This window comes from Mercenaria mercenaria, chromosome 17, assembly GCF_021730395.1.
Source record: "Mercenaria mercenaria strain notata chromosome 17, MADL_Memer_1, whole genome shotgun sequence".
NCBI classification, from domain to species: domain Eukaryota; kingdom Metazoa; phylum Mollusca; class Bivalvia; order Venerida; family Veneridae; genus Mercenaria; species Mercenaria mercenaria.
The window spans coordinates 42,408,632-42,436,018 of NC_069377.1; the positions used below are offsets into that span (position 1 = coordinate 42,408,632).

The 27,387-nt window shown below is 34.6% G+C and overlaps 2 protein-coding genes across 6 annotated transcripts in view; both read right to left on the bottom strand.

Moving 5' to 3' along the window:
* Nucleotides 1–5,650, bottom strand: part of LOC123535767 (uncharacterized) — a 168,251-nt gene extending 162,601 nt beyond the window's left edge. The window contains exons 1-2 of the mRNA XM_053528019.1: nt 5,519–5,650; nt 1,294–1,433 (exon numbers count right to left, since the gene is read on the bottom strand). Of these exons, the coding sequence (XP_053383994.1) occupies nt 1,294–1,433; nt 5,519–5,571 (193 nt within the window). The 5' untranslated portion in view covers nt 5,572–5,650. The remainder of the gene's footprint in view (nt 1–1,293; nt 1,434–5,518) is intronic.
* A 16,390-nt stretch (nt 5,651–22,040) lies between these two features.
* Nucleotides 22,041–27,387, bottom strand: part of LOC123535766 (ligand of Numb protein X 2-like) — a 104,771-nt gene continuing 99,424 nt past the window's right edge. For all 5 annotated transcript variants that reach the window (XM_053528026.1, XM_053528028.1, XM_053528025.1 and 2 more), the window contains one exon: nt 22,041–26,753. In XM_053528026.1, coding sequence (XP_053384001.1) covers nt 26,618–26,753 — 136 coding nt within the window. In that variant the 3' untranslated portion in view covers nt 22,041–26,617. The remainder of the gene's footprint in view (nt 26,754–27,387) is intronic.

Sequence of the window (27,387 nt, forward strand, 5' to 3'; positions counted from 1 at the left end):
TGCAAATGTAAAACTAAACATTGTATCGAAATAAAAAGAAATACCCAGCTTTTTATATACTTTCATATTAAAGGGGAGTAATTACAAAATTTTATAAAAATAATAAAATATACATTTCAAATAGGAATCTAACTCTACGTAATCGGTCTTTTTGTTCCTTAAATAATTCTCTACCAGAATATACAAAAAGTAAAAAATGTCATTTAATGTTGTTTAAATGTGATTGACCACCTTTAATGATTAGATTTTATTTGTATGTGCTACAGATTTGTGATCATTGTATAATTTAAAATTTGCAAGTTTTGTAAATTTATAAAACATACCAATCATTTTTAAAATTAGACAGATTAGGTATCCAGGATTTATAAATGTAGATAAATTCAAAATCATCAAGGCGTGAGGTATAAAACCCATTGAAAGTTGTAAAAAGTTTAGAAATTTGCCTTTTTAAAATGCCTCAGTACAGATGGCATAAGGTTTTAATATTCACTTGTTCAGGCTTTTTACACTAAATCAAGTAAAGTGAAAACTCCTCGATTTGGTTTTATTGACAAAACATAATTCTGCCAATATTATAATAATGAAAACAGTGATCTTACCTTTGTATCTTAGTTATTATTATGTAGTTAATATACTTACAAAAAGGTAGTATTAAATGATTTGTATCAATAACATGCAATCACATGTCATTGGAATACAACATAACAGGTAAAATCAAATTACTACTGTTTCACCTGAACGATACATTTTATTTTCAAACTTTTAAAAGACTACCACTATATAGGTTTACAACAAACTTCAGATATAACAAAAACATTCAGCTGGTCTCGAATAGGTCAGTATTTTCACCCGAGTTTGCTGTATATCTACACACCTTTCACTAAGTTTTAAATATTTTATATATATTTAATTCAGAATTATTGCGAAGTAATTCAACAAAACATACATCACTCCCGGCACCTCATTCCTGCTGGTATCCATCGCCACAAGGGAATGGTAGTCCATATTGCTTCATTTGATGGAAGGGTGGATTGTTAATGTAAGAAATGCGGCCACAGCACAGACAATTCCTAAACCTTAACTGACATGTCCAAAACCTGTGATCTGCATGTCAATTTTTATGGTCAATGTTTGTACCAAGTTATTTCAAAATCCTTTCAGTGGTTAAAAAGATATGGAGGGAACATGATTTCAAGACTGACAAATGGACGACCAAAAACAATATATCCACCCACATCTGAGGAGACACAATAATACTTAATACTAAATAAACCATTCAGAAAGAAAACATACCTGTGACCTCTTTGCCATTGACAACAAAACTGACCTCTGACCTAACAGGCAAGTTGACCTTGAACTTAAAGAAGTGACCACAGCCTTCACATGTTGCAGCATACACACCATCATGTATTTGTCCACTGGCGGGTAAGTGACTGTAAATATTATACAAGAACATTTGAAATTATAAATGAGCCGCGCCATGGGAAAACCAACATAGTGGCTTTGCGACCAGCTTGGATCCAGACCAGCATGCGCATCCGCGCAGTCTGGTCAGGATCCATGCTGTTCGCTAACAGTTTCTCCAATTGTTATAGACTTTGAAAGCGAACAGCATGGATCCTGACCAGACTGCGCGGATGCGCAAGCTGGTCTGGATCCATGCTGGTCGCAAAGCCATTATGTTGGTTTTCTCATGGCACGGCTCAAATCATTATGGCACAAGATTAAAGGTATACTCAGATATTTTTGTCAAGACTCAGATCCATAATTTACAACTATTGAAAAATGATCATTTTATGATTTTAGTATACTTAATGTTGACTTTTCAAAATACAATTATTATAGCTTTAATTACACTTTCAGTCTGTATACTTGATAATTTAAAGACATAAATAACACTTATATCGTTTCTTGATGAGTAATCCTGACAACTAAGCTTGAAAACATGGTTGAAAAATTCTCAACACAGGTAATCGACATGTGGTCACGTCTAAAAATATTATGTCCCAACTACACCACTACTCAATATCTATATATATTGGAAACAAACAAAAAATGTTAGGAAAGTTATCAAAGGGAGTTTTTCACCTGTAAAGCTACCTCCAGTAAAAGAACACAGTAGACAAAGAAAGAAGTATCTTTTCCCAGGATGCCAAACTAAAAGTTCCCAAATGTTTGTTACTTTCTTGGATATTTGCTGGTTAACAATAGTTTATTAATAATATTGTAAACTTACACACATATTTAAATGTTGAATAATTATTAGAATGCCATCTAACATTTCAAAATATCATCATTTTTAAACATAACATTTAAGTTCCAACCTATGGAGATACATTCCCACATACACAATTTTTACATCTGGCCGGCCTTTTAGAAGTCTTCAATCATTGCTGGTGGGCTGTTGATCAGATTATGTTTTAGGTTTTCCCTTAATGTTTTCAGACCTGGACACACAACAACTATCTGTGCCAATGATACTGCCCATGAACTCTTATACTGGTGCCCAACTATTTAAGTATTATGTATAAAGGACTTAATTTTTAAAGTATATAAATGCTTGTAATGTCTTTGTTCAAAATTAAATCCTATTTTCAATAATTGTTTTCTCATATATTTGCCGAAGGTTTGAATATGAATTAACATCGTAGAAAATATTATTGAATCCATCATTTATGATTACCTCCCTTTATGGTCCTTACTGTATATTCTCCCTTTATGGTCCTTACAGTATATTACCTCCCTTTATGGTACTTACTGTATAAGTTCATGTGCAATATTGAAAGAGATGCCATTCTAACCATTGAATTATGCACAACATGCGCAAGCTGGTCTGGATCCATGCTGGTCGCAAAGCCATTATGTTGGTTTTCTCATGGCACGGCTCAAATCATTATGGCACAAGATTAAAGGTATACTCAGATATTTTTGTCAAGACTCAGATCCATAATTTACAACTATTTTACATAAAGAGGCTGTTTCATAGAATTAAATTTTGCTATACAGTCGTCCTATGATGTACTACATCCAAAGTGGCGAAAATGGTCATACCAAGAATCTGACCCTCAAACACAAGTTTATTATCTTACCTTATCCATGGTAAAGGTGAATACAATTAAAGAAGGCATTTGGTAGCAATTTTTGGCAGAACTACGAAAAATGATCATTTTATGATTTTAGTATACTTAATGTTAACTTTTCAAAATACAATTATTATAGCTTTAATTACACTTTCAGTCTGTATACTTGATAATTTAAAGACATAAATAACACTTATATCGTTTCTTGTTGAGTAATCCTGACAACTAAGCTTGAAAACATGGTTGAAAAATTCTCAACACAGGTAATCGACATGTGGTCACGTCTAAAAATATTATGTCCCAACTACACCACTACTCAATATCTATATATATTGGAAAAAATGTTAGGAAAGTTATCAAAGGGAGTTTTTCACCTGTAAAGCTACCTCCAGTAAAAGAACACAGTAGACAAAGAAAGAAGTATCTTTTCCCAGGATGCCAAACTAAAAGTTCCCAAATGTTTGTTACTTTCTTGGATATTTGCTGGTTAACAATAGTTTATTAATAATATTGTAAACTTACACACATATCTAAATGTTGAATAATTATTAGAATGCCATCTAACATTTCAAAATATCATCATTTTTAAACATAACATTTAAGTTCCAACCTATGGAGATACATTCCCACATACACAATTTTTACATCTGGCCGGCCTTTTAGAAGTCTTCAATCATTGCTGGTGGGCTGTTGATCAGATTATGTTTTAGGTTTTCCCTTAATGTTTTCAGACCTGGACACACAACAACTATCTGTGCCAATGATACTGCCCATGGACTCTTATACTGGTGCCCAACTATTTAAGTATTATGTATAAAGGACTTAATTTTTAAAGTATATAAATGCTTGTAATGTCTTTGTTCAAAATTAAATCCTATTTTCAATAATTGTTTTCTCATATATTTGCCGAAGGTTTGAATATGAATTAACATCGTAGAAAATATTATTGAATCCATCATTTATGATTACCTCCCTTTATGGTCCTTACTGTATATTCTCCCTTTATGGTCCTTACAGTATATTACCTCCCTTTATGGTACTTACTGTATAAGTTCATGTGCAATATTGAAAGAGATGCCATTCTAACCATTGAATTATGCACAACATCTAAATGTTTTTAACATAAAATTAAAAGCCTTATGGAACAGTATATCATTAAACCACATATGAATCACAAATTACCTGTTGAGAAGGGTAGATTTTATAATATACCAAGAGAACTAAGAGTATGTAACTTGTGTAAATTCAAACTCATTTGGAGATGAATTTCATTCTTTATTTAACTGTCAATTCTTTAATGCTGACAGAAGAAAATATATTGCTAGAGAACATGCTATACATCCTAACTCTATTAAATTTTCTATGTTAATGAATAGCACAGATAGAAACACATTGTTAAAACTTGCAATATTCTGCAAAAAAATTATGATGTTGTTTAATTAATTGGCTTACGCTTTATGTATGGTATGTAGTCATATTACATTCTTGACTATGCTTTCTGTATAACATTTGGTATCATTTTATTCTGTGGATTTCATTGGGTCTATTCAACATATCATTTCACATGTTATTGTCAGAAATGTTCATTGTATTATTGTTTTATGTGACTGATGCCTCTTAGATGCCCGGCTTATTCAATAAACTTGAAACTTGAAACAGAAATATTTGGTAAATGAACAAAATCTTTACCAACGGTCTACCTGTCCAATTCTTATTTTACCGTACAGTCCAATAGAAGAGATCGCCATGATGTCACGCATAAATACCTGTTTATCTGGTGGTGGGTAAAACAAATGTTTTTACATTGTTTGTGTATGGGATCTGAATTTTTAATTTTTAATAACTTTTTCGCTCATTTATGGATTTTAAAAATTCAGAAAGTTTTGAAATGCTTACGATTTTCATATTTTCCCATTTAAATATCTTTTTGAAATGAATAACCGTTTTAAATGACATAAGATTTTAATAGCGGCATAGCGATCCTCCAAACTTTTTGAAAAAACACTGTAAGTTAAGCGTTCATAATTAATCCATTTAATTTCGAAATTATATTATTATAATCAAAAGTAATCAATAAATTGCTTGTTTTATACCTATCAAATACTTTTCATTCACTGATGTTTTTTACATATACACCAATTTAGTCTATAGGGGATAGCTTTATTTTACATTTGATGACATATGAAAAATAACTCAACAAGCAAATATTTAAAATTTATGTCAGAATATCTGTTTGCGTGCCAGTAAAAGAATGATAAGAAAATTTATACAATAATTCAAGTATAAATATTATAAGATTTATCAATCTATCCTCTATACCCTAAAATCCGCTATACCCTAAAGCACTGTATTGGAATAAGGACGTCCTTCTGAATCCTCCATCAATCAAAGTAAGGTCACAAGTCATTAGCATTTTTCCAATTAATTAAGCAATTTACCTGATGCTGCAAGCAGGACAAGCAATAAACCCGTTTATTTTTTCCACTGACATTTTCTCAAACAGTTGTCATGTCATAAAAGTGGAGAAAACCTCAGTTTCAGCAACTGCCCGCAATTCACGTGGCCTTCACCCTAAGTCACGTGACCAAAATATTTATATTAGCGTGTGACCTTTATGTTATTTTTATCAACCATGTGACCTACCAAACTAAATATAGATTTTAGCTAGCCGCTCATCTAATTTGGACACACTTTTTACTTCCCTTTATATATAAATATAGCAATATTTGTAAATTATTCTTTTTAAACAGCATGTTTTATCAAAACTTTCTTAAAGATAACCATTTTTTTTATAATTTAAGATTCATTAAACATCTAAATGTATATATATAGAATAAGCTTAAACCTTTCTGTTTTATGTTTACCTTTGTATTTATATCTCGTAAAGCGCGAAATACATATTACAATAACTCTGATAACACAGCCGTCACTACTAGCTCTAGTGTTGTGCAAAAGGATTTTGAAGTCCTCTGCTGGAAGAGGATAAAACATTGATTGCCTACTCTAAGAATGTAACAGATACTCGGCAATATGCTTCGAAATGTGTTTGTAAAATGTACTTGTATGCCTGTTAAAAGAAGTATAAAATACATTTTTCGGCGACGCCGTCTAAATTCGTTTTCGTTACCTATGCTACGTGACTTCAGTTTGCAAATCAAACTAGATCTACTTGATAACGCATTATAGATAATTTATCAAAACGGAAGATTTATGCAACACTGCCTGGTTGGACGAGAGTGTCAATTTCTTTCACTCTGTTGATTCACAGGAGCCTGAAATTCTATCTATAATGCTCCAAAATGGCTAAATACAAAAATGACTCCTCCTATATATATAAAAAAAGAAATTCTATCTATAAGTAATAGTTATAGTATGTGTGAGAGTGTGTTACCAGGATATATCAGAGCTAGGGGTACATCGAGGGTAATTTTCTCTGTACATATCGTCGAGGCCAAAGGGGTCCGGCACATGAGTGGATTAAGTTTAATGGCTTATATTTGAGTCCTAGAGCGATAATTATGTAAAAAATCATACTAATATAACTACTCCACAGTCTATGGAGTAGTTATATCAGTATGATTTTTTACATAATTATCGCTCTAGGACTCAAATATAAGCCATTAAACTTAATCCACTCATGTGCCGGACCCCTTTGGTCGAGGCCGGTAGGCCGAGACAGATATGTGAAGAGAAAAATAACGAGATGTACCCCTAGCTCTGATATATCCTGGTAACACACGAGCACTACATATTATAACTGTTTTATCGCATAGTTTATCATTAAAATTTATATATTATTTTCATTTAAATTTGTTTATTATTATTTTTACTATTTTGATTCCCTTTCTGCGCCTCGCTGACTGAAACACTAAAACTTCTGTTTTAGAAAATGTGTTCCCCAGATAAAAGTACCCAACAAATTTCTGCATTGGTTTTAAATCTTTGCATTTCATTGGCCAGACATATTGTAAAACTTGTTGTTTTGTTTGTAAAAAAAATCAAAGAAAAAGAAACATTTGAGAAATCTCAGAATTTCATATATTTCATGTATTTCTGAATTTGGCAATAACTATCAAGTTTTTGAAATATTCTAGTTTATTTATTCTTTTACTTTATAAATGTAGGTGTTTGTGACAATTCTTTCTCTGTGAATTGTAAATTGGAGCTAAAATCATCTTTTCTTTGAAAGGAAAAAATTATACTCCCTTGATAGGACCTCAATAGAGAAAAAGTGTTCCGATATATATCGGAACAGTTTTACTGTGCTAATATATATCGGAACACTTTTTTTCTTATGAAACTCTATAGAGATTTCCGTGTTGATATATATCGCAACAGTTTTGTAAGATATCAGCACAGTTTTGTAGTAATAATGTGTGTTACTATGTATATGCTGCAAAGTTCAAAGGAAAATTGCCGCACTATGCGATAATGCTCCAAAATGGCTAAATATAAAAATGACGCCTCCTATATATATATAAAAAAAAGAAATTCTATCTATAAGTAATAGTTATAGTATGTGTGAGAGTGTGTTACCAGGATATATCAGAGCTAGGGGTACATCGAGGGTATTTTTCTCTGCACATATCGTCGAGGCCGGTAGGCCGAGACAGATATGTGAAGAGAAAAATAACGAGATGTACCCCTAGCTCTGATATATCCTGGTAACACACGAGCACTACATATTATAACTGTTTTATCGCATAGTTTATCATTAAAATTTATATATCATTTTCATTTAAATTTGTTTATTATTATTTTTACTATTTTGATTCCCTTTCTGCGCCTCGCTGACTGAAACACTAAAACTTCTGTTTTAGAAAATGTGTTCCCCAGATAAAAGTACCCAACAAATTTCTGCATTGGTTTTAAATCTTTGCATTTCATTGGCCAGACATATTGTAAAGCTTGTTGTTTTGTTTGTAAAAAAAATCAAAGAAAAAGAAACATTTGAGAAATCTCAGAATTTCATATATTTCATGTATTTCTGAATTTGGCAATAACTATCAAGTTTTTGATATATTCTAGTTTATTTATTCTTTTACTTTATAAATGTAGGTGTTTGTGACAATTCTTTCTCTGTGAACTGTAAATTGGAGCTAAAATCATCTTTTCTTTGAAAGGAAAAAATTATACTCCCTTGATAGGACCTCAATAGAGAAAAAGTGTTCCGATATATATCGGAACAGTTTTACTGTGCTGATATATATCGGAACACTTTTTTTCTTATGAAACTCCATAGAGATTTCCGTGTTGATATATATCGCAACAGTTTTGTAAGATATCAGCACAGTTTTGTAGTAATAATGTGTGTTACTATGTATAACATGCTGCAAAGATCAAAGGAAAATTGCCGCACTATGCGATAATGCTCCAAAATGGCTAAATATAAAAATGACCCCTCCTATATATATATATATATAAAAAGAACTGTTCTTTTTTTATATATATAGGAGGGGTCATTTTTATATTTAGCCATTTTGGAGCATTATAGATAGAATTTCAGGCTCCTGTGGCAAAACAGACGCTTTCTAGTTTCTGCCAACCGTTTGCGGATGACCGATGGTACCTTTTTGTGCAGGACTGTTTACAATAACTCGGTGATTATACTTCAATGTTTTGATAAATTTGGTAAAATAAGTCATGAATTAATGGCTGTAAAAGTTACATTTTGGAAAGATTTATTGATGATTGTATTGAGAAAAGATCTAGGCATTTTATTGCAAGTTTCGTGGTTATTAGTTGTATTCATTGAGTATATGTCTAATGCAGAAAGATGATTTCGCATAGACGGGCCTCCTGGGAGAGAAAATAGAAAAAACATCACATGGACACGCATCAGAAAACAATCTCATATGATTATATTGAGTTAAGCTTCTATTATGGCTTGGCTTAAATTGAAAGAACGGTAGCCTACGGCCAAAATGTGTAATTTCGCTATATTTGACTAATCTAATCATCAGTCACTATGTCATAATGATGTTTACCTACAGCCTCTTTTGTTATATGAGGTCTTGTTAATAACTTGCAAACCACTCTACAGGTCTGTAATAATCTTCAGATCTCTCTTACTTCTACTGTTCACGATACAAATTGAAAATTGTTCAGTAAAAAATAAATAATAACAAAATGATAATAATATTACTAAAATACATTACATTTGTAAAACTTATACTGCATTCAGCAAAGCGCATAGCTTCTTTCCACCCAAAGAAGTATAACATTTATTTTTATAGCTCTTTGTTCCACCCTAGTGGAGAAGAAAGACATTCTCAACTCAGAAACGTATAAATTCTGAACGTTTTCATGGAATTTTTATTATTTTACGAGAAAAAAACAATTCTTAAAAAAGTATTTTCACGAAAAAGATCAAAAAGCTTAGTTACACTAAGACAAGGGAATGCGTTAAGGCTAGGCTTTCGACCGTAGCACCCAATCTTAACCTTGGCACACAGTCTTTAAGAGCGAGCGGGACTACTACCGTAGCAGATACTCAAGGCATATCTATGGTGGCTGATTTCTGCCATTTCGCGTTTTCGCCCCGCGACCCCGCCGAGGGAAAACACGAGAATTTACAAGTTAAAATGGCGGGGGCGCGGGGCGAAAACTCGCTATTTAGCGGGGGAGCGGAGCGAAAACACGATAATTAGCGGGGTCGCGGGGCGAGAGTTAGTAACTGGTATGTCGGGGGCGCGTGGTTAAAACACGATAATTACCGCTGCTTAAACGCCGAGTTTTCGCACAGCGCCCCCGACATTCCAGTTCCTAAATCTCACCCCTCGACCCCGCTAATTATCGTGTTTTCGCCCCGCGACCCCGCCGAGCGAGACCACGAAAATTAACAAGATAAAATGGCGGGGGCGCCAGGCGAAAACTCGCTATTTAGCGGGGGCGCGAAGCGAAAACACGATAATTAGCGGGGGCGCGGGGCGAGATTTAGTAACTGGAATGTCGGGGCGCGGTGCGAAAACTCGACGTTTAAGCAGCGCTAGTTATCGTGTTTTCGTCTCGCGCCCCCGACATACCAGATACTAAATCTCGCCCCGCGACCCCGCTAAACAGCGAGTTTTCGCTCCGCGCCCACGCTAAATAGCGAGTTTTCGTCCCGCGCCCCCGCCATTTTAACTTGTTAATTCTCGTGTTTTCGCTCGGCGGGGTCGCGGGGCGAAAACGCGAATGGCAGAAATCAGCCACCATACATATCTGAGAGATGTCGCCAAAGATGGCTATATAAAAGATACTTCAGAGGAATGTCATGTATTACAGTTGCAGTTATTTGTATTCTTGTTTTGTCGAGTTAAACATAACAGCGTTTGTTATAGAATCTAGTTTGTAAGAGATAGGGCTAGGACATGTACGTTTCAGCACCAGTTCTTGTCCGTCCATAGCTTCTTTTCTAGATCTAAGTTTAGACCTGTAGGCCTACCTGGTACATTTGTATCTAAGCCCTTACTGTAATTAAGCATACGTTCTTATCATTAACATTGGCAATTTCAGTTATGATCCGTACATTTGGAAGGCCGGTGCGCCATGCTAAATGACAAATGCTCAAGCTGACTAGTTAATGCAAAATGCTATTTGCCAAATTATTTGACCGTCAGTTGTGAATGCTTATTGTTAAGTACTTACAGAACTATTCACATTAAGCCGTTATTTTTCGTAAGGATCGATATATTGACAGATTTGTGTGATGTAATCATTCTGAGGCAAAATGTTCAGTGCAGTTTGTCCACTGGGCGCGAAAAATGGCGGGGAAGTAATCTCTGCAGTTGACGCTAATTTGGACAACTTTTTACTTCCCTTTAGTGTAGAAATAATAACAATCTTTGTAAATTATTCCTTTTCAGACGGCATTATTATTCAATATTATGATTCTTAAATTAGATTAAATATAGTTAAAGATTAAAAAAGCATTTAAAAAGTAAATTTGACATAAATTTGAATCTTACAGTTTTGTATTTACCGTTTTATTTATATACCGTAATGTCCCTCTATTCGTTACCATAACTCTGATAACGGCGCCTACTATTAGAATCTCTAGTGGTGTGCTGACTAGTTTTGCAGTCCTCTGCTGGAAGAGGATAACTTACTATACGATAAATACAGCGAATTAAGAAAAAACGCTTACACATTATTAAAAAGCAGTCTCACACCCTATAAACGACTGTAGGCCCCCTCTTCCTCTTGCAAGTGATCAAAACAATAAACAGACACGCGAAAGGTAAGAATCGTCTTCAAATTCATTATTTTGCTTTACACTGTATGCGTATTAAAGTTTAACGATAAGTCTAACATAAATATGTGTATATGGTGATATAATAGATGAAACTGACAGGTAATGTTTACAAAATGTTGACTGATCACACTCATTGCATGAAAATTCACTCGACCAAGTCACGAAACTGATGAATATCACGCCAAATTGATTTGTAATCAAATTATCCATGATGTTTTCTGTAATATGTATGCATACTCCATAAATATATGTATATAAAATGTTTCGTATTTATTGCGTTTTTGAATGAAATTGATTTTTATCTAGTCTGTGTAAAAACATTAACTGTATGCCGACTTGCCAATTTTGATATTTGATCTGAACGCGTATTTGCAAGTGATACTGTATTCCATCTTGTGAGTACAGTAGGCGATTTATGTCCTTTGAAGGCGTAAATGAAATTTAAAAAAATGCATACAAAATTGTCTCTTTTAATCAGTCGTCATGTTTATAATGTCATTTAATGTCGAACCCCTCGTGCGATGCTTGTCAGGCACGTGTCCAGGTGGGGGACCAGGGGGCCCGGGCCCCCCCAGCTGGCTGGCTAGTTACGATTTTTATTACTATGGGCCCCTCAATTAACAAATTTATACACCAGCGCAACTGGCTTGATTTGACAGCAATACACAGGCTAAAGAGCCATAAAACGTGTCCAGTAGTGGAAATTAGCCCCAGGCATGTCACAGGTAAAAGTTTATCTGTGCATGCTTGATCGGTACTTGATTGGGTAGTGAAGAAACTATTATGTTTTTTACTCTTTGGAAGTGTTATAAAATGATCATTACATTGTTGGTTTTGTTAAGTAAATCATAAAATGAATCTGAAAATTGAAACATTATGTTGGTTGTATTTTGTTTTTACATTAAGGCACATTCCCCAAATTTATTAAATTGATAGATATTTATCCTATCTTTTTATTTTACAACAATTATGAATTTGAAACTACTGTATCAATTTTACTCTTTTGGGTCCAATAACCTAACTTAAAAACTCTCACAGTTTTAAAAGTAGTTTCTCAGTAAAGCTTACAAAACGCATCTAAAACTCGTTACTTATGAGGGGTTTTATACATAAAAATATCATTTAATATGTGCTGTGATGTTATACTTTGTACAGTCAAAGAAGTATAAAATACACATCTATTTATTTTTATAGATCTTTGGTACAGTTAAGAGTTCATTGTCATTTGAAATCTGTGATGTAAATAGTAATTGTCATAATACTTCGTTTGTTTTGTTGGAAATCTAAAAACATTTGGCCATTTTGCAAATAGGATACCCTTAATAATTAGACTAGCCACTAGACTGATAATTATGATATTTCTATGATTTTTTTTCTTTTTTATGTTCATAGAGACAAAAGCCAGTCTATTCTAGAGATTTTCTAAGAGAACTGATGTTAACCCTTAGCCTGCTGCAGGCGAATTTAACAGCCTTTGCAAACAGCTTGGAACCAGATCAGACGCCGATTAAATCGGCGTCTGATCAGGTTCCAAGCTGTTTGTACTCTGACAATATTTCTTCCAATTTTGGAGCAAATTGAATGAACTTTACAATTTTAGCAGACGACATTTCCAGCAGACGACAATTTATCTAGCATGCTAAAGGTTAAAATTGTAATAGTATATAGACTGGCTCAGTTCACTACATGAAATCATAAAAATGTGAAAAAAAATCATCATAGTAAGTCTAGGAGCTAGTCTACTTAATAATCATCTTAAAACTTCAACATTTTTTTCAACTGGGTATCATACAGAAAAATAAGTCCATACACTGTGACTGTACAATCATACATACATTGAAAAGGCTTGATAAAATGATTAAAAAGTAGACTTTTCCTTAAATATATTATACATTCATGCATCCTTAAAGGTGTTTCAGGTAGCAGGAAAATGCATCTATTCATGTGCCATATTAAAAAAATTTCACAATCTGGAGGGGATACCCCTCCCGAACCCACCCCAGGTTGGCCCCCCCAGCAAACAAATCCTGCACACCGGCCTGCTTGTACTAATCCATTGGAGCGCGGGGATGGGGTGTCTGTGACTCGCTATCCTACTTAATTAAATAATTAATTGAATGCTTCAGCGTCGTTTACATGCAAGTACTCAGTGTTGGTTTTACACACATATGTCACAAACTGACATACGGGCCTCAATGTATCTGTAGTGTAAATACAGGTATTGCATCATCTTTTTGTAAATTTTTGAGTTATTGAGGTAAATGTCAGATTTTACGCATAAAATACCTCTCATGTTTTTCTGTATTTCATAAGTTAAATTTCCATGTAAATTTCATTAAATTCGGTTCAGTAACAAGAAAGTTGGTATTTTATAAACTTTAATAATTCATGTTTTTATCCCCAAAACCACTATAACGGGCCTTAAATTGTAAATTTCAATCCGCGCCAAAGTAGTCAGATTTCCCGGCTATATCGTGATTCCCGTGAAAATGCAAATAGTCAGAGTACACGCATAAGCCGTGAGTCCCATGAAATTTAGTATTTGGCGGGACATTACCCTACAAATAGACTGGACTAGATATGCCCAGTGCACACCACTTTTGACATTAGACGAATTTACGTCAAATTGATATTATATTCATGCTAACTTTTGTATTACGTTTATTTCGCATTGCATCGTATTAATTTGTGATTGTAAATAATAGCTGCAGTTTATCATTTCCTTATCTATAATTTTTCATCATAAACTTTTCCATACTTTAACTTTAGACTTGTTAGTAATTTTAGAAATAATGGAAGTAATAAGTGACGTATTTTAATTATGTGACATATGAACTTAGTAGCACATATATTTTGTATAAGTAGCATGTATCATTTATGGTAGCCAATGGAGGTATGGTGTACCCAAAGGAGCAGTTTTATGCGCTTACTTGTTTGTTTTGCTATGGTGCTTACCATATGTTATATACATGTATTTTAGCTTCTTCCACCAGACGACTTTTACCTGGTGATGCTGTCACGACCCGGAAGTACAGTACCCGAGGTTCATTTGTCTTCACTCGCCTGGATGTGATTTTCCCAGCGCAAAGCTTTTGTCCCATGGTTGTGTCAAAAACCGTGAAGTCAGTTCAGGGATGCAATCACCTACCATCATAGGGGGCCAGAACGAAGTCAACATATTCACGGTTTAAAGGGACTTTACTTGAAGATATGTTGTATTTTTATGCTACTTAAAGTTCAAAGTTAACGGAAACATCTGTGTCAACGAACAGTCAGTGTTAGAACTTTATACGTAGTAAAAGAGTTACTGAGCTCAGATTTTTTTCTTTCTTTCTTACAATAAGATTTTCTTTTTCACTTTTCATTTATTCATTGTAAATAATCATTTTCTGTAAATAAATTTTTAAATATTGTAATGGGTGTTGATTTGTTCTGATAGTTATTGTCCCCGGTACGTCCATCCTGTCACAACATATACTATCATAAAATACGAATTAGAAACTGAAAGTATAAGCAGGGTCCCTACTATTTCAGGCAAGAAATTAACCGCTGATTCCCTACGGAAATCACGGTTACCTGACGATTTTAAAATAAATATGAGATGAGACAGAAGGGGACTATAGGTTGACCCTCGTCTGTCTGTCCATCTGCAACAAAATGATCCTCTGATTTAAAAAAAAAACTATTTCACCCACAAGTATCCTGCGAATAAACGTATAAATAGAAAAGGATAACGAAAAGATTACCGGAAAAGTCGATTAAGTCCTTATTAGTAATTCAGAGTTTACTTCATGGTAAACCAGTCAACATGATTCAAAAGTAGTACAACTATCTTGTCACGAATGGCCTAATGGTTGAACTACCTGATTCCCCCTTCCTCAATAATAACATAAACATGTTATCGTTACAAATACCGTGCGCGAGTAGTACAGCCGTCATGATTACTACCTGTCAAGATTTACTGCTATTTCTCAGGTTAGAAATAATTTACATTTGATAGTGATAACACGTCAGGAATCTGTCCTTGCGGATTTGACCTGGTGACCTAGTTTTTGAGCCCAGATGACCCAATATCAAACTCTTCCATGATTCTATTGATGGTAACATTATGACCAAGTTTCATTAAGATTGGATCAAAATGTGACCTCTCAGTGTTAACAGTCAAATTGTTGACGACGGACAACGGACACAGGGTGATCACAAAAGCTCACATTGAGCACTTCTTGCTCGGGTGAGGTAATAAACCCTCATTTTTTCCTCTAATGGCACTTCTGCTTGTAAAATGGGAACTTATTTCATTCACAGAATGTATTTTCAGTAAAATAAGACAAGTTTCATGTTAATGTTCGTGTGTTTATGGCAAATACGAAGACAAAACTAAAATAATGTCATTACTGTGCGACGCTGTCAAGAAAGCGATCCACAAAGGATAGTGGATTCAGTCTGGCGCCGTTTCATCCAAATCACCCCCATTCACTGTTCATATTTTCACACCTTATTAATTGTAGTTGCGATTATATACTGGTTTCAATGGTTTGAAATTCTAGAAAGTATAGAATTGTATGCGACACATCGTCTAATTATGGTCTCATGATGGTGAACATTTATGCCAAGTTATTTCAAAATCCCTTAATGCATAAAGAAGTTACAGCACTGACACAAAAAAAAGCAGACCATGTTTCACCTTTAAGTGTTACTTTAAAGAGAAAAAGGAAAATAATAAGATGGACATTAAGTATATATTGCCGATGTTTGTACGTAATCTTTGAGAGAAGTAGGTGTAATAGCACTGAAGTAACTGCACAATTAAATATATGAGGACACATATATAAACAGACCGAACAGACAAACTGCATGTTGCCTGCTATATTCCACCCTCCTTCAAACTTTGTTTGCGGGTTATAATTATGAAGAAGTACTACAGGAGCATAGGAAACCACGATATTTTATAAAGAAGTCACTCACAAACAGGCATACAGTCTTTTTACGAAACTCGCAAAGACTTGTACAGTATTTAAGCAAGCATTCATATAATCAGGAAATAACACAAAATCTTCTTTCATTGACGGTTATAAACAAATTGGAAAATTTATCAATGATTTGATTTTATTTTACCAAACTAGTATTGTTTCTTTATCCATGAAACAGTGAAATTTACATGTAGGTCATTCTTCAAGCAAGAAAATAAGTACTTTTGACGCCGACAATGTACAATTCTAGACAAAATCTGTGATCAATCGAGTTTTTTTGCTATAATTCTACCTGTCATCAGACTAACACATTATATACAGAAACAAATCATGTTCAGCTTCCAATAAAAAGTAAATATACATACATTCGAAGCAAATCAGTCACTTTAAAATGTTATTTTTTAACTTCTAGCTGTCAGTTTATTGTTTTGATCACTCGCAAGAGGAAGAGGGGGCTACAGTCGTTTATAGGGTGTGAGTCTTTTACAATTGCGGTATTGATATAAAACAATGAAAAACTTCGTTTGGCTATTTCACTACACTTAATTTATCAAACATCAGTTCATGTCTCTGTTACAAAGTATTCAATGGCATCTTCAGACACATTGTGGAACACTTATGCACATCTGCTAAGACCAGTGGACATTTGATACTAAAAGCTTATTTCCAGTCAGGATCTCAAGGCACTGCCTAAATTTAGCTTTCCTCAGCAAAGAGGGTTTATATACATCAGTGACAACGCAAGTTCAATTGTGATTTACCTCTAGTACTAAAATATGCATTAGATTTTATCAAATAATGTTGTAAACAATATAAATATTTTTTTTTTCCATTTTGTGTTTTGTGTTTTCAGGCATGAACTGGGCTTTGAACATGGCCCTTAGTAAAAATACACCAGCCTATTAGAAGACCTATCTTGCTCCAGATTTGGAACTTCAAGCTGGACTGATTTTATTATTAGCCCATCTTCAGAAAAATACCCTAGAAACATTATAACATCTGATTGTGTTACTGAGTGCTTAATATTTTCATTGTAGTTAAATAAAAAAATCACTGAGCAGTAATTTGAGTGGAGTTAATAGTATTCAGAGGACAAGATTTACTTGTATACCAATTACTCCCCTCAAACTGCTTCAGATGTAAAACCCATAAAAGATGTTTAGAGAGTCCATATTGACCATACCTATGAAGTTTCATTGAAATCCCATACGAGATTGAAAAACAACTTTATTCACAATTGGTCATTAAGGGGCCATAACTCCATCCAAATTGTAAACGCTGACAACAATAATTATGCAAACTTTACTTTGGTAATGAACATCCCTATAAAATTTGGCTGAAATCAAATTAGTAGTTTTTAGGCTAGCCTGACAATTGAGATTAGAAGTCTGAATATTTTCTTATGGTATTCTATATTTCAAAGGTCTATAACTCTGCCAAAAATTATCTATAAACTAGATGCAAACAGACTTGGTACTGCATGATCAATCATGTAACACTGTGTTCATGTCCCATCAGTAGTCCAGACAACTTTATCCAAGAACTACTTTTAGAAAGGCTAGAATTCTTCCAGAAATCATTCAACAGGGAAATGCCAATGAAATGCAAAACTTGCCTTGGTACTGAAGCTTCCTACAAAGCTTGGTCAAACAAGTAATTTTAAAGGTGTGATACAGATAAATTTTGTGTTGAGCAGAGGGACAGACATACCTCCCAATACAATTGGGGAGACATGATTCAGTATTTACTTAACCTAAAAACAGAAGTTAGTTACTAGCCCCTGGTTTGATTCATCAGCTTGCCTAGTCCAAACCATAACATATCACTTTCATTTCATAGTGTCATAGCTTGTGACATAATTATCACTTTAATTCCATTTCAGTCTGATAATACATCCAATTCAGCCACAAAAAGATCCATTATGTACAGTTAGGTCCCTACTAGAATTGTTTCTCATAACACTAACAGATATTATATCCCGGCACAACCAGTTTTCAACCGCTTAACAAGTTTTCTGTGCAGTTTTGTACAAATGCAAGTCCAAATCTTTGGTTTATTGTCTAACACTTTCTATCAGCATAAGTGCTATAAAAGCATGCCATTTAAGTTTCAAGTTTCTAACTGAACGAATCCCTTGCAGTATGATTTTGAAAGCCATCAGTAGGAAGTCATGCTGAAAATTTACAACCTAAATTCAACCGCAGGTGGTATTTTCCTTCCAGCAAAATGAAACAGCACTAAACTTTTACTGTAGTTTCATTACAACATTGCAAACATAATACACCCAAAATTCAAGTCTGGCAACAAACACTAAAACCAACATGGCAGATCAATATGCTGTAGGTACACTTGCCTAAATTGGCACCTAAATTAAAGGGGGTAGGGTAAAGTAAATGGCAGCCAAAAGTTAGTGCATTATCTAAAGAACTATATCATGTGCTCAATCACTCCAGAGAACCAGGGTGTCACATCTGCTACATTGATAGCTGTCACATATGACGATGTATTATATAATTGCTAAGCTTTTGACACTCCAAATATTTCAAATTGCTTAGAAAATGAAGAAAACTGTTGCAAGGACAGGCATCATGATTGCATTGTCAAAATAATTTAATAATAGTATGCTTCACAATTCTGGCAGTAAGCATGTGTAAAGCAATAAACATTTAGTGCAAAAGATATATAAATACTGATATTGGCTTAAGCAAGAATAGGTAGTAGACTAGGAAAGACGCAGGTTTTTTAGTAATAAGAAAAACCTCATGAAAACATAGTACTGCTACATAAATGGAATTTATATAATTTTCTAAGTATCAAAACTGAAGGAGAATAGGTTCATAACATGTCCTGTCTCTGCTGTAAACAGTGAAACAATCACAACTGATAAATTGAGTTTTTTATCATACAAAGTCCTAGGCGGTTGAAAATAGGTTGTGTTTGAAAATAGGTTGTGTGGGGATATTACCAAGGATAATTATGTTTCATCAAATTTATACTTATGTTAACCTTTAGCCTGCTGGTGGCAAGTGATTCTGCTTTTGCGACCAGTGCAGAGCAAGATCAGCCTGCACATCCGTGCAGTCTGATCATAGTGTGCACTGTTCGCTGTTCAGTCAGTAATTTTTCAGTGAACACCCCTTCGAACTAGAAGATGCTTTTATAGAAAAGCGCATGTCTCCCCCAATGCATAGTCGTATAGGCAAGTAGTCAATAGGGGACAGGAGCACAAGTCAAAGGGACACTGATGGTTGGCTGCAATAGGGATCATCTACTTGGCATATCCAATCATCCCACTAAGTTTCAACATTCTGGGCCTAGTGGCTCTCAAGTTCTGAATTGGAAACGGGTTTTCCAGGTTCAGGCCCCTGTGACCTTGACCTTTGATCGAGTGACCCCAAAATCAGTAGGGGTCATCTACTCTGCATGTCCAATCATCCTATTAAGTTTCAACATTCTGGGTCAAGTGGTTCTCAAGTTATTGATTGAAAAGTGTTTTCTATGTTCAGCCCCCTGTGACCTTGACCTTTGATGGAGTGACCTCAAAAACAATAGGGGTCATCTACTCTGTAAGTCCTATCACCCTATGAAATTTGAAGGTTCTAGGTCAAATGGTTCTCAAGTTATTGACTGGAAATGGATTTCCATGTTCTGTCCACTGCAACCTTGACCTTTAATAGAGTGACCCCAAAAACAATAAGGGTCATCTACTCTGTAAGTCCTATCATCCTATGAAGTTTCAACACTCTGGGTCAAGTGGTTCTCAAGTTACTGACCGGAAATGGATTTCCATGTTCTGTTCGCTACGACCTTGACCTTTAATAGAGTGACCCCAAAATCAATAGGGGTCATCTCTTCTGCATGTCCAATCATCCTATGAAGTTTCAACATTCTGGGTCAAGTCGTTCTCAAGTTACTGACCGGAAATGGTTTTCCATGTTCAGGCCCCTGTGACCTTGACCTTTAACAGTGACCCAAAATCAATAGGGGTCATCTACTCTGCATGTCCAATCATCCTATTAAGTTTCAACATTCTGGGTCAAGTGGTTCTCAAGTTATTGATCGGAAATGGTTTTCCATGTTCAGGCCCCTGTGACCTTGACCTTTATCAGAGTGATCCTAAAATCAATAGGGGTCATCTACTCTGCATGACTAATCATCCTATGAAGTTTCATCATTCTGGGTCAAGTGGTTCTCAAATTATTGATCGGAAATGGTTTTCCATGTTCAGGCCCCTGTGACCTTGACCTTTACTAGAGTGAACCCAAAATCAATTGGCGTCATCTACTCTGCATGACCAATCATCCTATGAAGTTTCAACATTCTGTGTCAAGTAGTTCTCAAGTTATTGATCGGAAATGGTTTTCCATGTTCAGGCCCCTGTGACCTTGACCTTTATTAGTGACCCCAAAATCAATAGGGGTCATCTACTCTGCATGACCAATCATCCTATGAAGTTTCATCATTCTGGGTCAAGTGGTTCTCAAGTTATTGATCAGAAATGGTTTTCCATGTCAGGCTCCTGTGACCTCGACTTTTGATGGAGTGACCCCAAAAACAATAGGGGTCTTCTACTCCATAAGCCCTGCCAACCTATGAAGTTTGAAGGTTGTCAAATGGTTCTCCAGTTATTGATCGGAAATGAAGTGTGATGGACAGACGGACAGGGCAAAAACAATGGGGGGAGACATAATAATAAATGGTATTGCCCAAACTGAATGATGGTCCAGTCCATTTTAGAGACATAATAATAAATGGTATTGCCCAAACTGAATGATGGTCCAGTCCATTTTAGAAATTTAGCAGTGTAAATGTTAAATAACTGTATCTCAGTTGGGCAATCTGGATTGGAAAATAAAATTTTAAAAGCAACTTCTGTAAAATCTAACATTTACTTAGTACTATTATTAGCCCAAGAATGAGTGAAAATATTGTCAGATGTTAAAGTTCAACCTTTTGTCCGACGCCATGCTGACTTAGTGAATTGTTTGTGCCTGCTCGACAGGAAGGTGACAGTACGATGGTGAAGCCCAAAGGTGTGACAGTACGATAGTGACACTACGATTGTTTAATGCACAACAGTAAGATGGTAAAGTGCAACAGTAAGACAGTACCATGTTGACACTACAATGGTGAAGTGTGACAGAACGTTAGCATCGGACTGTCCCGCTGCTATGCCGTCATACTGTCCCACTTCCCCATCATACCATCTTACATTTGAGCTTCATATGGAGCAGGCACCGGCCCTAACAGATCACAGAAGTAACTAGAGTCATGGATTAGAACTACAGTTCACCCATTGCCGCATACCTAAGGTCTACCGATGTACCCTCGTCTCTGAGCTCTCCAGATTGAGCTAAGCAAGTGGGCTCAGTTGATTGTGAAGATTTAGAGCATGAAAGGAGCTACCTGCCTTCTTTTTCTAGATGTTCAGAGCCCTGTTTTTGCTCTACATCCTTTATGTGCTACATCTGACACTGGGAAAGTGAGTGGTCTGTAGGTCATTTTGTTGAGATACAACTGATTGTTTTATGGAAGCGGTTTTGAAGAGCCCACATAAAAATAAAGCCATTTGACCTTTGACCTCAGTTGTGAGATATGCACTTCCATCCATCCTTTTAGAGGATATAAAGTGGACATGAAGTAATGGACAGACACAAGATAGTGTGACTCCAACACAGCTTCCATGTACTTCGTACCTTTGTGTAATATAAACAGACTAACATCTAAGGTTTGGGAAGAAACAACAAATAAATATTAATGTCACAATGGATTTATTTATCACATCAAGTTCATAAATACTGAGGTGAGCAAAGTGAATATTACCTCCCTTATATAAATATATGGCATTTAAACATTATTACCTCCCGTTAAAGTATATTCAAGCATCCCATCATGGATCATCAATCTGTGAATGTTTTCAGACCTTAAAAGTTAAGGCTTTCAAAAGTCCTTTTATGTAAGAAAAAATAAATTAACAACAGCCACTACCTAAAACAAGGATTTTCTAAATGTTGCACATAATGAAAGTGTATTGCAAGCACAAGTCATGTTGAAACAGTTCAATAACAACTGCAATAGAGTATCATCTAAAAGGGTTGGCAAAAATTACATAACCTGTATGTCAGAAATTTACAGAATTCAGTCATGTGATTAACCTTTGCTTTTATTTTTCTAGATCTTTTCTGTAAAATTGGAGGCAAAAATGTAGACCAAACCTTTACAACTTATGTTTGCCTAGAGAAATTTATTTTCCAAAAAGTAAAACAAGAGCTGTCGGAGGACAGCAACACTCAACTATTCAACAGCCCCGTCAATTGAATAAATATAAAACTCTAATAAAATTAGGCACAATTTTATAAATATCAAAAACAGAGTTATGAACCCTGTGCAATGCATGTCAGATCATCACAGTGAACAAGTGTGTGAAGTTTCAATCCATTTCCATTAGCAGGTACTAAAATACAAGCTTACATATAAAAATTTAACCCAAAAATTGCCAAGTCAAAAAAGGTGCATAATTCTGTAAAAAGCAAAATAAGAGTTATGGATCATTTGTAATGTGAGTCAGTTTATAATAAGTCACAGTGAATAAGTGTGTGAAGTTTCGATCCATTCCCACAAGTGGTTACTGAGATACCAACTTACATACAAAAACTTAACCAAATCTTGACGTGGACGCAGATGTGAGTCCAATAGCTGTACCTATTCTTTAAATAGTCGAGCTAACAAGCATGACAAGCTGTATCATTTTATAGTGTAAGTTTATACCTATCAAGTCAAACAAATATTTAAATACCCGACACTATTTCCGTATTCACAGTAAAAACTTGTTTATATTAGTATATACACATTTTTTATCCAGTTCTCAATACCTTCCTATAAATACTCGAACACATCACAAAAATTCTGATTATATTAAACTGCTCACTCAGTAAGAAATATGACAGAAAAGACATAGCTATCTGCATACCTTAGATGAACACAATATCATAAATGCCCTTCTACAAAAGAAATGCAGGAGAAAAATTCTTCTAAGAAAGTATCGTATAGGTTGCATCAAACGTTTAAAAAAATCTTTTTTTCTCTCTAAAAGTGAATTTCATTTTCATTTCTGAGTGTGCCTTCCTCTCTTAAATGTTGGCACATCTCTTATATCAAATGATTTATATTCATGTCAATGAATGTTTTTAAGCTGGTTTCCCATAGATTTGGACCTCTTAATGGCTACAACAGCACCTAGGAAAATTAGTGTACCGAAGAAACAAACTGTTTAAAATAAAAACTTGAAAGGCATAAGCTGCCAATATAAACCTGAAACAATATATGACCTTTACCCTGGGATATCTAATTTTTTCTAATGAATCTGACTTTCAGATTCAGACTTATTATTCACGCTTTCATACTGGTTATACAGGCTTCTAGACTCTTTATTCAGACTTTCAGACTGGTTATACATAAGTCCAATACAAGAAACTTTTGGAAAACTATGTACCTTATCAAAAATGAGCCATTAACCATTTTGTGCCTTTATATTTTATTACTGACATATAACAGGAAATCAGTCAACCAACCTCAAAGATACAAAGGTAGAGGATATTTGTTTGTTCCAGTGTGAGGTCGAAATATCTGATAACTAGCAGACATCAGATGCAATAATTCCGCAATTGGTGCAGCCACTAGTGAACATTTTAAATCTGGTGGTCATGAGTGAAAGATAATTCCATTTTACATCAAAAACAAATAGTTTTTCTTTTTTATTTCATACTGTATCAAAGGTTTTTAACCATATTTATGTTAGAACACAATTTACCTATGCAATGTCAATGCTAAATTTTATGATGTCAATATGCTCATGTTGAAAAAAAGTAAATTAGTTCTACAAGATTTACCCGGTATATGTTTCTTTCACATCTTAAAGGCTGGGCATTCATTCAATCACGTTGTAGAAGCATTAATGTTGATCTATTTCATTACATAGTATATTTTCAATAAAACATATTCAGCTTCTCACCTTCTACTTACATTTAGGATGACATATAACTAACACTAGATTCTTATAAAATTTGGAACAAATGAAAGGCAATGGAAACAAAAAATCAGCTAATCAAACAATTGTACATAAATTCCAACATACCTATATATTCCTAATGGGATACAACCAAAAGTTAATGATAATTAACTTAATCAAGCAATTATTACTCGACATGTGAACACTGAAACTATCAATTATTAAAACAATGAAGGAAACAAAATGAAAAACGTTTAAAGAGACCTGCTCTGTTGGAATGAAAACAAGGAGATGTTACACATCTACCTTTTACTATTTGTACACAAGATCAAACTAAAATTGTTGTCATATTCTGACTTAAACATCCTTCCCCTACCGCCCTTCAACCAACCCCACTAACATTTGATGAAAGGTGACATTGGTATATGCTATATACACTGTACAGGAATAATGGACCATAACCTGTTATAAAAACAGTTAATTTGAACAAAATACTACTAAATGCCATCATGAGTAGCTACTTTAAAATCACTCGTAGTGCAACATAAAAATACAGGTATGCATCTTTAAAAAAAAAATAATCCTGGGAAAAGATCAAAATTAAACTGAACAATGATAATGTCTACATTGCAAAAATTCAAATTTCACTTCAATAAAAGTATAATTTTGCAACTGAATTGTAAAATCATAAAACTAGAAAATAACGGACAGAAAATGTTGTTATATATGCCATCAATCTTGTTATATGAGAAGTAAATATAAACATGAGTTATCAAAATCTATATAAATGAATGATGTGCTGACCAGCAGTCTCCCAGATCAATGAATATTGAAAATATTCTACAGCAGCAAAGCAAACAGCCCGATTTCATCCCAGAACACAGTCCTGTTCTGCAAAGAATTCTTTTTGCAGCCATGAACACAGCTATGTTGCATTCCAGAATTAAGTCTTGTTGTTGTAAGTATTATCCTGATGATGCAAAAAGTACATCTTGTTGCATCTTTTTTTTTTGTTGTTGCTAAAACTATAGGCTTGTTGCATGCCAGTACAGATGTTAATCATAAACAGTTTTGGCACATTTGAACATATTACCCTGTTGCAGTTTTGTGTACATAAAAAACTGCTAAAGTTACTATCTTGTTGCAATCTGCTATTCACTTCTGTCTATGCTGTACAGCAAATGATCCTGTTGCAGTTGAGTGAATATGTCTGACATTACCTACAGTTACACAGCAATATCACCCCCATAACAATAACAGATACTAAGATATCTATTACATATCAATTATTTAAAACTGTTCAATTACAATCATCAATGGAATAAAAAATGTCAATATTTGTCCATATTAACGTGTAGTTTTCATATTGACAGAATTACATCATTTATGATTAATATTTTTGAGTTAAAAAGTTCATTCACCTTGATACTTTCAATTTTACTTAGTCTGAAGAACAAACATGTATCAGTTACAAGTACTAAATAAATATATTATTTGATATGTATTAAGAATTAAGCACTTCTTTAATGGATTAATATTGCGCACAAAGTTGCGCAATATCTCTGGAACAGACCTGCTATTTCAAGATTGAAAGTTATAATAACCCTGTAACTATGTTGTTCTACATATGAAAAAACTTAGTTCTCATATCTACAAAACCATAATATCTAATCATCAAAGTTCTTATAAAACAACGAAAGAAGTTATAAATATCCTGCAACACAGACAAATATAATTGTACCATTCAAAAGTTTCATACTACAATTCACTTTCAGGATTTCAAACATGTGTGAAATCATTTTGAAATCATTATTTCAAAATCAACAACAAACAATATGAGGAATGAACGAAAATCTGGCACAACTTGCTTTTAAATTTAGTAAGTTACAACAGTTCTCCATCCAGCCCTCCAATATTATTTAACATGCATCAAGCTATTATCCTGAGTTGGAAGACAACCAACAACATGACATAAATGGTAAAATAGTAAAAATATATAACAATTTGCACGTGTCCCATTCGTATATAGTATATATCTATATTCAGGTCATGAAAGCCTTCATTTTGGCAAATAAATGTAGCAAGATCCAATCAGATTAGTGGAGTCAGCTGGTTCCACAATTTCTATAACTTGTGGCAAACACTAAGTCCTTGAAACAGGCACCAATCAGACTATAGTTCCTGGCCATGATATCAGTCACAAAAGCATCAATCAGACCATGGATTGTGTCTATGCTATGTCTTGTAACGGCCATGACATGACTCCCAGAGACACCAATAATAACATGGTTCCTGGCAGTGACATGACCTGCAGAGGCACCTATCAGACCATGGTTCCTGGCCATGACACAACTCGCAGGGACACAGCTCCTGTGGCTTGTTTAAGGATTTCTACAGCTTTGGCATGGGTCACCTTCTCAAGACTTGCATTGTTCACAGTCAAAATCATATCCCCACATCTGAAAGATTGAAACAATAGCTGTTTGTAAAACACATGTCTTGTCAGAGGTAAGTATGTAATTTTCATTCTGAAGTATCCTGTGAGATAATGTCCATAAAACAGTAAGTGTCCTCTTCTGCTCAAAGGTAATCATCATATGAGCCGCACCATGAGAAAACCAACATAGTGCATTTGCAACCAGCATGGATCCAGACCAGCCTTGGTCAGGATCCATGCTGTTCGCTTTCAAAGCCTATTGCAATTAAAGAAACTGTTAGCGACCAGCATGGATCCAGACCAGCCTGCGCATCTGCGCAGTCTGGTCAGGATCCATTCTCTTCGCTTTCAAAGCCTATTGCAATTAGAGAAACCATCAGCGAACAGCATCGATCCTGACCAGACTGCACGGATGCGCAGGCTGGTCTGGATCCATGCTGGTCGCAAAGCCACTATGTTGGTTTTCTCATGGTGCTGCTCAATTATTAAGTATTACAGCTGTAGACCAAGGATTGTTAACTCATTAATTACAAGCCAAATTTAGTCTAAATGTCACTGTGACCATCACTTTACCTTTTGGCCCCTAAAATAGGTTATCTTCTGACTGAGAAAATCGTCTTACAATTTTGACTGTTGTAGGCCAAAATGTTCTGCAG